This window comes from Opisthorchis viverrini, assembly GCF_000715545.1.
Source record: "Opisthorchis viverrini unplaced genomic scaffold opera_v5_807, whole genome shotgun sequence".
Classification (NCBI taxonomy): domain Eukaryota; kingdom Metazoa; phylum Platyhelminthes; class Trematoda; order Opisthorchiida; family Opisthorchiidae; genus Opisthorchis; species Opisthorchis viverrini.
In genome coordinates, this window is record NW_008752493.1 from 17,195 (window position 1) to 31,992 (window position 14,798).

Sequence of the window (14,798 nt, forward strand, 5' to 3'; positions counted from 1 at the left end):
GCTCTTCCGATCTAAGCCAACTGGTGGAGCGTTAATGTCCAATCCTTCAGACTCCGCGTAACAACGTTTGTTCTTTGTTGTTTTATGAAGGAACTCGTTGTTGAATTTGCCCCACAAAGAACCTCTTATGTTCGGCTAAAATGAGCCGAATATCTTGATAGTGCTATCCAGGCTATATTATGTGTTAGCTTGCCTTCTAGCAAGCAATTATTGAGTTCAGTTTTAGTGTCTTTACACAATTTTATACCATCATTTTTGGCTTTGCAAATGTTATTCAAAATTATATTGATGCCGACAACATTGGACATGAACCTGACTTCCAGTTGGTTGACATCCTTAGGGCCAATATTTGCTCACATTAACTGAATGATAGTATATTTATTCGCCACAAATAAACTCAACTGCATTGTGGATCTGATATAAGCTTTTTCTTAGAATGAAAATAAGACTATTGAGCATTTCGGAGAACAACGCATGACTAATAGCCCGGGAATGCTTTGTATACCCAGTTCAAAAGCCTAATCGCTCAGGATGGAAACAAGTACAACATAGGATGTCTTACCACCCGGGTAAAAAGCACGCTTTTCTGGAGCGTGATAAGACTTTTAAATCTGCAACCGTTGCAGCCGTAAAACGTCAGCTAAAATACATTCCACTTTAAACGTATCTCAGCTTGAACACTAATAGATGTCGTTTATCCCACGGTGATTCCACACTTTGGAAAGCAAAAGATTCAAACGTTCTGTGACCTCAAGTATTATAGGCCAGATTACTGGGTGAAAGCTGGGTTGCAGGATCATAATTTTTGCGATATATCTCAAACACGTATGATGGTAATGCAGTAGCATTCGGGCTGTTAGAAAATAGCTAACTGGCTATATGAAGCTGGGTTGCAGGATCATAATTTTTGCGGTATATCTCAAACATGTTTGATGGTAATGCAGTAGCATTCGGACTGTTAGAAAATAGCTAACTGGCTATATTACCTGTATTTAACAATTAACCTTAGCATACTAGGAAATAGCATTCCTTGATCACCAAACACGTGGGTATAAACACTCTGAAGTATAACACCAATGTGTAAATGATAAGCAACGCTGTACACCAGAAGAAGTACTAAACCAACGTAAAACCTAAAAGACTAGGATTTAGTAAATATCACTTATCTACAGTGTTACACCCTACAAACATCTTAAAGAAGTAACCAGTCTGACAATATCAGATGCCAGATTTTACTTTGAGGATATTACTGAGGTTGGGATAGAACTAAAAAAAGCTCACACGCATCGTAACTCACAAGTCACCAGGAAAGTAAAATACTAACGGATATGGTGCGTTCCTTTTTGGAGCTTTGCATAAAAAAAGTTATCGCATTTATCGGGAGTCATACGCAGGAATCGAATGTGGACTAAATTGGCATGCATATCGGTGAGCGCACGACAGTTGATTACCTCTGGTGATAATAAACATATAATATCATGCGATCAAGTATATTATAAAGGCCTCATATCATAATAATAATGTGATGTCATTCTTACATTATTTCCTAAAGAAAGCTACGAATACTTCTGTAGCTGAGCTAGAATTTAGGCTTGCGGCAATGAAATCACACGCATAAGCAGTAAACTTTACATTAGTGTAAGTTACTTCCTTTAAATAGTAACGGATTATTTTACGGTAAATTGAATATACATATTGAGTACCTGAACCACTGGAGTATGAGTAGGTACTCTTATCAGTGTAGTTTGTTGAAAATTCTCAGAAACATAATAATTCAATTTTTAGTAGGTAATTTTGTTTTTCTAGTTTATTCGAAACTCATCACTTTTGCTCAACAGTGTTACTTCAACCTGAAGTGATGCATGCGCATTTGTTGTCTTCCTATGGAATTCGGCCCAGAAATCGAACTTTTTAGGGCACATTCTAACAGGCAAAACTGGATTTTATACTGCTCATTATTCCGTCAGTTTATGGCATTTTAGTCTGACTACGCCTTAATAAACAACAATCTCTCTTGCTTCATACCTTCCGTTGACCATATTTGGAGGTAACTAGATATTTTGCTCATTATTCCGTCAGTTTAAACGATGTTTATTTATTGACTTACTTTGAACGCCACCGTGTGCTACCACTGCTATGTAATTCATTATTTGGTAATTGATTCTACTGTAATTATTGTGTTCGTCATTATATTTTGATGTAAAAAGAGGGGAAACATTATCATCGTAAAGTATCAAGTTTGAATTAGGTTCGACGTGGAGTTTTCAATGCATGCTTGAGGGCCGATATGATTATTCACATAAGGATGCGGGCAACCTGGGTTGCCGGAATCAGTTGACCGGTGGTTACTGGTATTTTTGGATCGATTCCGGGAAATGTTTTAGGTCAAAAAAGTTAGACTAATTTGGGTATGGCTATTCTGCATCGAAATACCGGTTATTGTATATATGTTGATTTATTAGGCTGATGCACCGACACGCTCCCCGATGTAACCATGTGGCGAATCAGCAAGTTTTTGTCGAAATACAAACAGAAGTAGATTTACCCGCCAAACGTTCGGGCGCTTATAGCAACCAAACCGCATTCGTAAATTTTATATGGATTAAATATCTGAACATTTTTGAAAATATTTCGTTAAATTACATAAGCGTTTAAATTTGTGGCACACGATCAACATTTTTGGTTCTCTTCTCAACCTATTTTTCCTTTACAATGTTCGGTTTTTATCCTTTCAGAAAACGTCACTATTGGCGCAAGATTTTAGTAAAAGCGGACAAATGAATGGCGCTTAACGCTGTCCATTGTTGTCATCGTTGTTACCGCTGTCTGAAAGAAGGCCGTTGTTTTGACGCCCTAGTGTTTATCCTAGTCTCTCTGTATGCGGTTTCCAAATCCTCACGAAATAATTCCATACAAATCAATTAGTTTTAAATATTTTGTTGAACTCAAAGTTATGCCTACTAACTGTGGATAAACACGCTTGACGGCATTCTCCATATATATTAGTTTACTTAGCATTTGGAGCAGCACGAATGTACCAAGTGGTGTAGTGTGTGCCTAAAAGAAGATACCTAATAGTGTTTGCGCTGCCTACACTGGGTATTGGACACAATACATCAAGTGGCAATCAGCGCGGTATTCATGCTTTATACCCAGGCTGTTCGAGTATACCTCCAAGTTATCGTTGAAAAATTTACCGGCTAACTTCAAAATGTTGTTATGTTGTTATGTTGTTATGTTAAGAAGAAATCTGCGCCGTCTTTCGGTCACAGTTTTAGACATATTGCGTGTTTAGACTACTAAATACGACACATTGAACACACACCGGAATTATCATTATACAAGCTCACTCTATGCATCTAGGCGTAACCAGTCTAACTATTAGGTCTCTAACGTTAAATTAGGGTTGTTTTTTCAAAAGAGTAGAATTACAGGTAACATGTGTATTTCTTTACTGGATGTGTGACCTGATAGAATGTAGCTTAACTCCGGCAGACATCTTATTTCACTAGAACTTATAATTTATTCCTGCTAAGCACGATAATACCAGTCTAATCCATACATATGAAATAACGATTATGTACAATGCCACGTGATTCACATAATAACCTATTTCATTGAATTTTTCAGAGCTTTTAAGTTATAACAGTTTAACATCGGCGTGCCAGCATACTTGTGATATCCGCAGATGATGGAGATCTATCTGAACCATGTTGATATACTCCTTCTCTACGTGCGCGAACAAAATCTTTGAAAATTCAGGCGCGTAGTCCAATACTTTTCCTGATCGTGGTGTTTTTTTGTTAGATTGTCTAGATTTGCTAGCACGCGTTTGATAACATCAGGTTTACACAGTGATTTTGATTACACGAAGAGTTGCAACGCAAGTTGCAAAACCAGGATGTCCCAGACTTTCCTCTTTGAATAAACACGTATATTATTTTGACATAAAAGGAGACGAGTGACAGCATACGGAGTGCAAATATTCAGACTGCTGTGCAACCTTTATAATCCTAATGATTGTTGCAAAATATTTTGTAAGCGACTGGTAATCTCCAGAACGATGAAGAGTTCTGAGGAATAAAATATTTTCGTCGACTTAAAATATTAGTTCAACGTTACTAATCAACAAACCGGAGATCTCCACATAAGATTACTGGGTAAAAGATGCAATAATTCCAAAGATTATAATACAAAACGCACAATATTACTGGATGCGCTACTGGTGCAGATCACAATTGATGTTTTGTGAATAAACTATGCATACGCGTGTCCCGAAACGCTGAAGCACGGATGCCATCCACACGATAAGTTATCGTTTGGCATGTTTTAGGATATCCCATAGGTTGCGCTGACCGTCAAGCCTAATAAGTGTACGAAACGCCTAGCGATTATAAAAATACCGGGTCGCTAGTAAACAAAAAATCAGCCTTTAAAAGTACAGTTAACTTTGCTTTATCGAATACTGAAAAGATTTTCTGCATAAATGCTGGTTTGTCGGCAGAGAGCTTATTTCAGAGGTGGCATAGTTTGCTAATCAAAAGTTCACTGCGAGCTCTAATCCGTGTTTTTGACACCCAAATCATTTATAAAAGCCCAAACTTGTGTTTATTTTTTTAACTGTTAGCTCGCATTCGCGGTTGACCAAATGGATTTCTAGATTCCCAATGATGTTGTTCTTACGGCACTTGTCCGTCTTTCTGAGAAATCAAGAAACCATCGTGCGTTTACTACTTTCATGCATCAAACAGATAAGGGTTAAATTTGTTCCACCCATTTTCCTTGATGAGTATATCATTGTTAACTGCGATTTCCAACTAATTGACATGGATTCTTTTTACCGGAAATCATACCGAGTGGGTGGATTCCAAACCTGACTACTGGCTTCCAGATTACATGAAATATCCTAAATCCAGGGGGAGGTGCAACAGGAACATGTTGCATAATTTAAAATTCGAGCATCAGTAGTATTATGTGTGACAATCAGAAAACCAGGTAAATGTGTGATTGCTAACATTTAAATGGGGTTTTGCATTAATCAAACTTGTTTTCCCATTAACTCTGGCCGGATTCAAGAAAGAAACTATGCTATCAAATAACTTTTATTTAATGGATTCGCAGATACTGCGACGATTGCTCACTAACACATTAGAAAATTGAAAGGATAATGTGAAGGCTAGAGGGACTTTAGAATTTCGTAAACTAGGGTAGTTTAAGTTTTGACTGTTGCGGCCTGCTGTTGTAATGAGGAGTTCATGGGTTTGATTTATCCACATTTGTCGGCGAATATTTCTGTCGTCCGATTGTGCACGGACGTAGCTCTGGAATACCTGCCGGAGTTGAGGAATTTCGAGACATACTGCAACATATTTTGGTCAAGAAATCGATGACCGAAGAACTCAACGAATGATTTATTGCACCACGTGCGGTTACCTTCTATTCAGTACTCATCCTGGCCAGGGTTTTGAATGCAATATTTAGTTTTTAAAATCAAGCTAATACCCACCAGCGACTAAAAAACATGAAAATTGGATTTCAAAAATTACCACACCTTCCAAGTTGCGTTACACCGCACGCCAAATTGTGCCAAATCAGTGAACATATTCGAAACGAGTCATGTAAAGAAAATAACAACCAAAATTTGCTAAAGTATCCTAAAACAAAATACTTTTAATGTGGCCTAAGCGTACCAAGGTCGCCCTCACTAACTTAATTCTTGTTAGCGCTGTTTACCGTCACTTGATGTGGAGGTCTCCACCTCGTATCCTAACAGTAGTTTGCCATCTGATAAGAATGAACCCGAACTATTATTACCATTGACCGATACATTCATGTCTTTGATCAACACAGGATGAGGAGCTGCTCTGAAGTTAGTTAAAGTAACGGAATATAAAATATTGCACTTTAATCAACGTCTAACAATAGACAGTGCTGCTGCCTTTAGTTCCTGTCTCCCAACCGTTTAAATTCAAGGGAGTTACCCTCAGCGCCCGGTTATGACGACACCAATTATCGGTGCGTTGATTGCTGGTGGGTTGACAAGCTGTAGATTTTGAAAATAGATTGGTGCATTAACACAAAACGGAAGCTGTAGAAATTTGTTTTTTCTGCTCCAACCGTCAACTCGGATGAAGTTTACCGAGAATGTTACGCTACCCAGAGGAAAAGAGTTTGTGAGAGTGGTAACCCGGCTTAATGTATGGGATCACATTACATATGCGTATACACATACGTATATAAGTACATAGGAAACAAAGGTATTTGACGCACCAGAATTAAGGCTCAAGTATAACGTCTCAGAAAATTCCTCATTCAAAGGGTCCGAGTTTCAAAATTGTATCTCTAATTTAGGAAACTTCCCAAGATAGAATTATCAAGTCTGGGCAAAGTTAGCCATATTTCGTAGCTGAATACACAATTTCAATTTTAAAAAATTTCAATCACCGCCGTTATCCAGAGCAAACAGTGGTCTTCGAACAGTGGTACTACAGATAATAGTGCTATTTAAACACATCGCAAAACTTGGACACCGTGATAATACTGATGAGCGCAAAGATTGCATCGACAACCAGACAATTTATTAAGCACCTTAAAATAATGACAGAAATTCAGATGACCAAAGTCTAATGCAGTTGTTAAAATACAACGCTTCAAGTTGCGCAGTGAATTTTACATTCTTCTGTTTGCCCTGTAAATACTGCCCCCGTCTGCCGACGAATCATCGTTATACGTTCACTTGATTTGTGCTGGCTTGTTTCAGAACTTTATCCATACAATCTTTTCAGGATGGGTGTATCCTTCCAATGTGTCACATTTTTCTCAGAATTATATAAAGGAAATGAGCGTGATGACCTGCTACAAGAGAGAAACGTTTAAATATATGCATTTTTTCAGTGACTATTCAAATTCTTTTTTTACCTTACGCCTTAATCCACAATTCGCAGAATGGTCAAAACCCACTGAAGAACTTCAGGTGGGATAGCACAGAAAATGCATGTAAACGGCCGTTTTCAGTAAACACCCTTTAGATCATGCTCAATTAAATTATTAATTANCAAAGGAAAATCTACCCTGGCACTTTTAGAATTACTGGAATCATCACACTGATATTTCAGGGGCACTGCTTCGCTGATGTCATCCTTCCTTCAGCCTTCTAATTTTCCCACAACGGCCACAAAACATATCTCTAAGTTGGTTATCCTTCATTCCAAACATTTGCGCAACAGATGCATAAATGTGATCTCTTGCAGCATGAGAGCATTTAAATTGATCTAGGAACAGTAATTAGGATAAAATACAACATGAGATATAAAATCTTCTGAAACAATAAATTTTGGTACGGATGGATAATTAGCAGTAGAAAAATGCAAACGAGTGTAGCTTTTTAAAATGTCTTGTTGACGCCGTTTTCGCGAGAATGTGAAGTTTTGTGAAATCTGTTGTAATCTTAGAATAAAGACAACAATTTGTAATTGTCTAAGCATTATTGGGAAACTTATTAATTGTTATCAGCAGAACTGTTCCAAAGATGTCAACACAATCCAAAATTGCGTGAGAATATGAATGCCATTACTTTAGGTACAACTGCTCACCTTAAACACCGGGTACCCGATATTCAAAATGCACTAGTTAACTACCCTGTTATATGCGGAGGGATGTCCGACACAATTTTTTCACCCGCATTCAAGGTGTTCTAGAGCATTCGGGTCGACATTTTAGCCAAGTTTCTTCCGTCTCCTTGTCTTGAAATATATCGCTGACTACACACAAAAATGCATCATGCTATGGCAGTTCCCCTGAACTTCTAGAAAAGTAATTGTTGCCTGATCTGCGTTAACATTTCTGACGAGTCGGTCTTCATATCTCTTCAAAGCCAATCTTATTAATCAATCTTCTATCTGGATAAGAGATCGATAGATTATATTCTGAGGTATGCTATGGTGTGTTGTTCAGTGAACATATTTCTACCCTTGCATAGTTACATCGTTTTTATCATAATAATCAAATCTGAGTCTCACTAGTTCGCTATTGTCGATAACCTTTTCATCAGGGTGAAATCTAATTATTATGCTGCCACATTCAACAAGATTTATTCTATCATGGGCGTGGTCTGCTCACACGAGGTACGAAAGCGTGATCACCCCATTTGACTGAAGAGCAATTCAGGCTCCCAAACTTAAACTCAGCTGGCACTAGGATAAACCTGCCTGTGTTGCCCAATATTGCTTATTTATAGATACAACACTGGAAGAAAATTACTCCTCCGTCAGGAGAGCAGTACCTTTTTACCGAATGGTCTCTTGTGTTGTAGGTTTACGCGGTAAAGACATACATATACATATGACTGCATCAGTTCACACAAGGTTATTGTTAACAATATTACCTTTTGGTGTTGGAACTTGAGCGCATCATGAATGGTACAACTTAAAGTGCAACCACGAGATCCGACCAACGTCTGCATTTATAACAAGCGAAGAAATGTTCAATGGCTTATGTTTGAGTCGAATGTAATATTCTCCGAATTCAGCAGGTATTGCAGAACAAGCTTGTAAGATATTCATTTGAGATGATTTAGGACCCGGAAAACACATCGGTTTTACAACGTCTCATATTTCTAGACTAGTATTCGTCCAAACAGGAGACCAAATGTATAGAGCGAAATATACTGGGATACCCCAAAATCCATAAGCGCAGTGTGGAAGCCTCGTGGTTGACAAAAATTCCTATTCAAAGCTTTGCCAAAGGCTTGTCACGCCGAGCATATCAAACCAACGCATTCTAAATAAAGCCAAAACTTTTTGAAGCCCAAACATATGAATCACTCTGTTGGGAGAGCAATGAGCCAAAAAAAAACAATATATTAAACCCAAATATACTAGCGTTTCAGAGGTCCTCGTATATCACTTGGTGACAATATTGGGAAATAACCAAATGTTTGTGTATTAGACCCATGCACTCAGAAGCAAGTTTGCGTATGCGTAAACGGGGTTAGGTGGGAAATGTCAGATGAAGTAAAGCATGTTGCCAAGTAAAAATTTGGCCACTCCGAATAGCATGCAGCCATTTCGCGAAATGTTGGCTTATATAAGAATTCCGTGAATTTCCGATTGTTTTTCTATGCAATCAGTGAAGAAAATCTGTACATAAACTCCGAAAGCCACTATTCAGGTGTTTCATTCTTTTCATGTGTCAGCAGCAGTGTGCTTCGAGCGCTCCTTGGCTGTGGCCGAATCCAAGACATTCCGCAAACTGTTTGAACACAGACCTCCAGCGAGGAGCGGCCTGTCATCATTGTGAGCAGAATTTACTCAGACATGACATTTACAGATGAGTTCACAATCAGGTTAGAAAACAAACAATAGTAAATTATGAGTGAGCTTTCCCAATGAATGCCCGTTACTCGAAGATCCAGCTAATGGTTGACCTTGTGGTGAACAATGAGTGATGCAATGTCTAGTGGGAGATAATCAGAATTCTCAAACGGCTGGTTCGTTCAATAACTGGGAAATTGGTTCCTACAAATACCCGGATACAAATATTTTGGCGAATTTTAACAGGGATGAAACCGCTGCATGGTGGTGCCAGGCTTTTATTCATAAATTAAATTCATCGAAAAGAGGAAATATCTATCAAACTCCCTGCAGAAGCCCGTCACCCTCATGATACCCAGCTTTGAAACAACAACCAAATACTCAGACGCATAGCCGGGGTAACAGTACGATAAAATATAGTGTCTCGCGGAATATTCAAACTTTCATTGCACCATTGCTCCATATTATTCAAGAGCAAAATATTGCGGCTCGTATCTGGGCGTACTACACTGCGGCTACATTGCGGCTACAACCTATTTTCTTTGCAACTTTTTCTGGCGGAGTGACAACCTACTGGGGTGTTCAAAAGTCAATATAATGTACACGCTGTATGATCCTTCGATTTGTTTCAAGGGTCGTGTTCCACCATGTATTCAGTTGCGCAATTCTGACGAAGTATCCCGCTGCCTCATATGCAGATCTGGGCGTAGTCAATGTATCGACCTAAAATATGAGCAGCTTTAAGTTCTGGTGCGTAAAAGTCACGATATTGATCGCGTTCTTCAGCTTTCGATTGGATCAACTGCCATACACATTGTTTCAAGTTTGTGTCTCAGAAGTATTGTCTACTCCCTAATCCGTTAGTCATAGGCTTGTGCAGAAAGAGAAAAACATCACGTGAAAACGGCTTTAGCGGTGTTCATCTCTGTTATCGTGGGTTCCTACCACGCGACGCATATATATACGTGTTTGGAAAACACGACTGTTCGGTAGAAGACTTGGGCGATGGGGGGAGGATGTAAATACATTTACCCATACGGTACTCAAACCTCATGCTGTTGTTTCTGTTTAATGTCCTAGGTAAGTACACGTATGGTATACACGTACAAGGCTATCTGTGAACTGCTCAACGTGAATCGATTTTTGCATTGTAGTTACGATGCCTATATGTTAAACTGCTTTGCGTTGAATAAGAACACCATCTCCCCGTTCATTTACAATATTTACTCTCTGCTGATTTCATGATGGTGACAACTGTTCGGTCGACTACTTGATAGAAGAACATCCTAAATACCTTGCCTTACGTAGAGTGATGTTTCAAGCAGCTGAACCCACGCTTTAGCGCGCCGTTTCCGGAAACGCGTTTCTTAAGCACACAATTCATTTTGTGTTTGTCGGCGATTCCCTCATCTTTCAAGTTGCTATTTCAGTTAGGAAGGTGCTTTTCTACATTGCCTTAAACTACAAGGCTTCACACATTGTAAGCCCGTTGCAAGAAACATCACCAATTTTTGAAGCAAGCAGCAGTTTGCAAGCAGTCATCGCAAATACGTTGAGGAATCCCATTAGTGAATTTGGCCTATTTTTCGCTAGCAGGGAACAAACAAACAATCAGAAAGTGAGACATACCAAGAATTGAGGTTCCCAAATGAGAACATTGTAATCACGCCTACTCAACTTTAACAACAACTCAATGGAAGGTGTTCACACATCTGCCAATACTACATGGTTCAATTCAACTAGACATGGAACGACAAGATGGGAGAAAGTGGTAAGGGCAGCACAAAATATAAAAGACGAGTGAAGGCGTAGAACGTAATCTGCAAAACGGGGATAATGAAAGGAGCAGATAATCCATGTTCTCAAAGTCAAACATTAAGGTGAAACTTTATTCCCGAGCATCATTCTCAGCTGCGGCATTAACTGTTTTGTCCTGGATGTTGGTCAGAAAACCTAGGTGTGTGTTACGAACACAAACATTGAGCTTCGTAACTGCGCTCGACATCCATACATTCTTTAGGCCCAAAAAACAAGCAGAAATCTGCATTTCTCATCGTGTACATGCAAGGCAAAATGTGAGGATTCCCTTTGACCAAGGAGAGATCAAAGGTATATGGATTACTGAAACACAGACAAAGACTGCTTCTAAAAAACTGCTAAGAAGAATAGCAGATATCTTACTTTTTAGGAGAAGGTGTTGATTTAATATGAGTAGATTAACCTTGTGGTACTGCCGCTGGCTGACCTTGGTGGAATTTTTCTCACCTTTGAATCATCCAACGGTGAGTTGTATTTGTTGGTTTGTGACCCCATGTCACAAATGTGAGATATCACTACTTGGAAGTTGCAATATTTACGACTCTTCTAATTGCATCTACTGGGCACCGATAATTTTAGGATCAACAACCAATTGATTAAGTCAGTAAACAATTACATCTGTGCGATTCACTGCGAAATATGCAGCTGAACGATCCCCGGGGTACGAAGTCAGTCCTAAGGCTGCCATCTATTAAAATCTCAGAACCTATAGAATGACGCCCAATAGCCACCCCACTGATGAACAGTGGATAATATTTTGAACAAATATATCTCGTACCAAATCAACCAGGTAAGAATAACAGTAAATAAGGTGAGAGTATTGTTGTGCTGATATGTAAGCCAGGATATTCATTATATTCCTTATGTGTGCCCTCTCAAATTTTGTTTTGTTGGCTATAAAGCCAATGATTCTTGGTTGTGATGTACTCAAGCATCCGCGTCAGTCGTCCGCGTTGATGATGGTTCCTGGGCTTGGTAGTTTCCTCTTTACAATAGTGAGATCAATGAGGATTAACGCGAGGTTCCAGTTCATAATTTTCGTCTCTGCACAGCTTCAGTTAGACTGGTTCTACTCATGTTTTAGTGTTTAATAGGGCGGAAGGAATGACCTTTTTCAGTCAGTCCTTACGGGGTTGATCAATCTTTGGCGGTATCATTGAGTTGAACTAACTCCCTTGAAAAACTCGTAATTTGTCTTCTAAAAAACAAGCTTAGGAGGGAATTTTATGCCTGCATAATTTAGAAATGCCCGCACTCACTAATAAACCGCGGTATTTGTTTCCTTTTGTTTACAACAAAAATCTACAGCATACACAGCTTGAGGTTATTTTTCAAAAATGCAGGAGATCAAAACACAGCAATCAAAGTTACATGGCCAAACCCTGGTGCAAACACTGATGAATCACTCACTCAGCCAAACGCGTTTTTGCAGTAAGCTTACTAGCGTAAACACACACTGGCTTGCGTAGATTTGTTGATCCTTGATAACGTTTATTTGTCGGTGGTACCCATGTGTAAATCGTGCCTTCCATAGCAGGTTTCGTGGATTATTTTGGAAGTCCTCCCAAGCTACCTATCGCGTTTCCGCAAAACATCGGATACTAGACGGTGTACCACAACATTTCTCGTGATTAATTGGTGGGAACATTTATATTGGCAAGTGTCAAAGAGCTGACTGATTGTGCGATTACTGACTTAGTCATCCAGAATAATGGGTTTCCTTGGACCAAGTGACATGCTGTAAAATCAAACTTTTGATATTTTGCTCACCGATTATTTTCGAAAGTACCTTCATGGCGCGATAATGTTATTTCTTGAAAATGAAAGCAATGAATCTTACGAGTATACTTTGCGACCCCTAAATGTGAAAAGAAAGTTTTATGCAAAAGTCATACGCTGAATTCGGATAACCGAATACGCAATAGGCGCCACTTAGAAGTATGGAGGTTTGCTTCTGCGGGCTCAATTTCTGAGCCTCGAAAAATGTATGATAATTGTTCCAATGCAACTTAGTGCCCTCATACACTGCAAATACATTTTCTGATATCTTGTTTGTGACGCAAATGCTGCTTTATTCAAATAAGATACCAAGCGCCGGTAGATGCCGCTGCACTTGGGCAAGAGGTGTACCGGATGTCTGCTTTGGAAAGTTAGCAAACCCCGGTCATCGGCACCTTCGAAGAAGTCACTCCAAAATTTGGAGGGATATGTAAGATTCAGAAAACAAAACTATTCTGCCGGATACCATCAGTTGAGCTAACGATATGCACCGTGGATTTGTCTTTCCAAAGGCAACGCGTGCAACAACCATTTGGCACCATCAACACAACTATTACCAAACATTCAAGATACTTCTGTAGATGTTCTACTTCGGCAGATCTCACAATGGTACGCCCAAATAAGCAAGGGATCCGAAAATAGAACTCATCGGGAATTTGTTTATTTTTGATGCAAAAACACAAGTTTAGTTGGATTTTGTGGGTAATTCAGCAATATTCATAGCATTTACGATCAGGCGCCCAGTAGATCATGTGAATCTGAATTTTGAATATCTGCAAGCCGTTTCATGAGTATTTGGTTATCTAAAAGTAGGCATTCAATCGGGCCTTCTTGCTGTTATCTAATAAAAGCACCTGTTTCTTGATCTTCGAAATTAACAGGCAACTAAGCTCAAAAGACTAACTGGCATTCAAAATAGGCTCTAACCCTGTGATGCATGGCTAACCCCCCATAATTTTATCACATTTGCAGGAGTTAAGTCGAAGACTATATGGCCATCTAAGAAAAATTAATATCCCTTAGAGACTCTTTGGTTGATAATTAATGTCTAAAAGTCAATCTTCGTAACAGCACATATGATTGGTGTATTGGATACAGTACAGTATATGGTAAGCGAGATGGAGTACCCCACCCTCCCATAATAACATGTAATGAGATGTAGGCAAATGTTTGGGCCCTCACCTGCCAGAGACCTTACCTGCCAGAGAAAAACGCACACGGTGACTTACTCACGCAAAAACTCGTGCGTCCTCAGGTCACGTTTGCACCACAGTCAGGATCTGATAATCACTGAAAAAACGAAGGGTGCTCACGGGCTGAATAAGACTTGATTACTTTTTAAAATGCAGGTGCTTATTCTTGTAGCCAGATATCAGAGGTCTTTCATTTAATTTCTTTGTCGGTTTGTTTAAAGATTTAAAACACTAAAGTTTCAGGTTCGATACACCAGTCCCCTCACCGGAGGTAAAAAGTGCTTTCCCTCTATGTAGGCTTTTAAACACCTAATGCATACGCACTGCACAAGAAAAATGAGACGCAGTCGATTATTTTCAAAAATGTTTTGTTAATTCCAGAGCATACGGTACTAATGCATAATCCGAGACAGTCTACACAAATGTACTGACCACTGCTACACCCCATGTTGCGGGCTTCGGCCATTGCGCAGCATACTATAGAATGATTCCGATGATGAGATTAAGCCTCTTACTTCTCAACTACTAAGTATACGATGAACGAATAATATGGCTGTTCGTTGTCCGAATGAATGAATTCTTCGTACGCTAAACAAATTGAGTAGTTGTTCTGCAAGAATACTTATCTTTTGTATGCATATTTTCCCAACTGACTGATTCAAGAAAGTCTGACTGCTTGATAAAGGTTCCAATGACT

The 14,798-nt window shown here is 39.1% G+C and overlaps 1 protein-coding gene across 1 annotated transcript in view; it reads left to right on the forward strand.

Moving 5' to 3' along the window:
* Nucleotides 1-10,927, forward strand: part of T265_15740 (hypothetical protein) — a gene marked incomplete at both ends in the record, with an annotated part of 22,854 nt that extends 11,927 nt beyond the window's left edge. The window contains one exon of the mRNA XM_009179053.1: nt 10,742-10,927. Coding sequence (XP_009177317.1) covers nt 10,742-10,926 — 185 coding nt within the window. The remainder of the gene's footprint in view (nt 1-10,741) is intronic.
* Nucleotides 10,928-14,798: the final 3,871 nt, after the last annotated feature.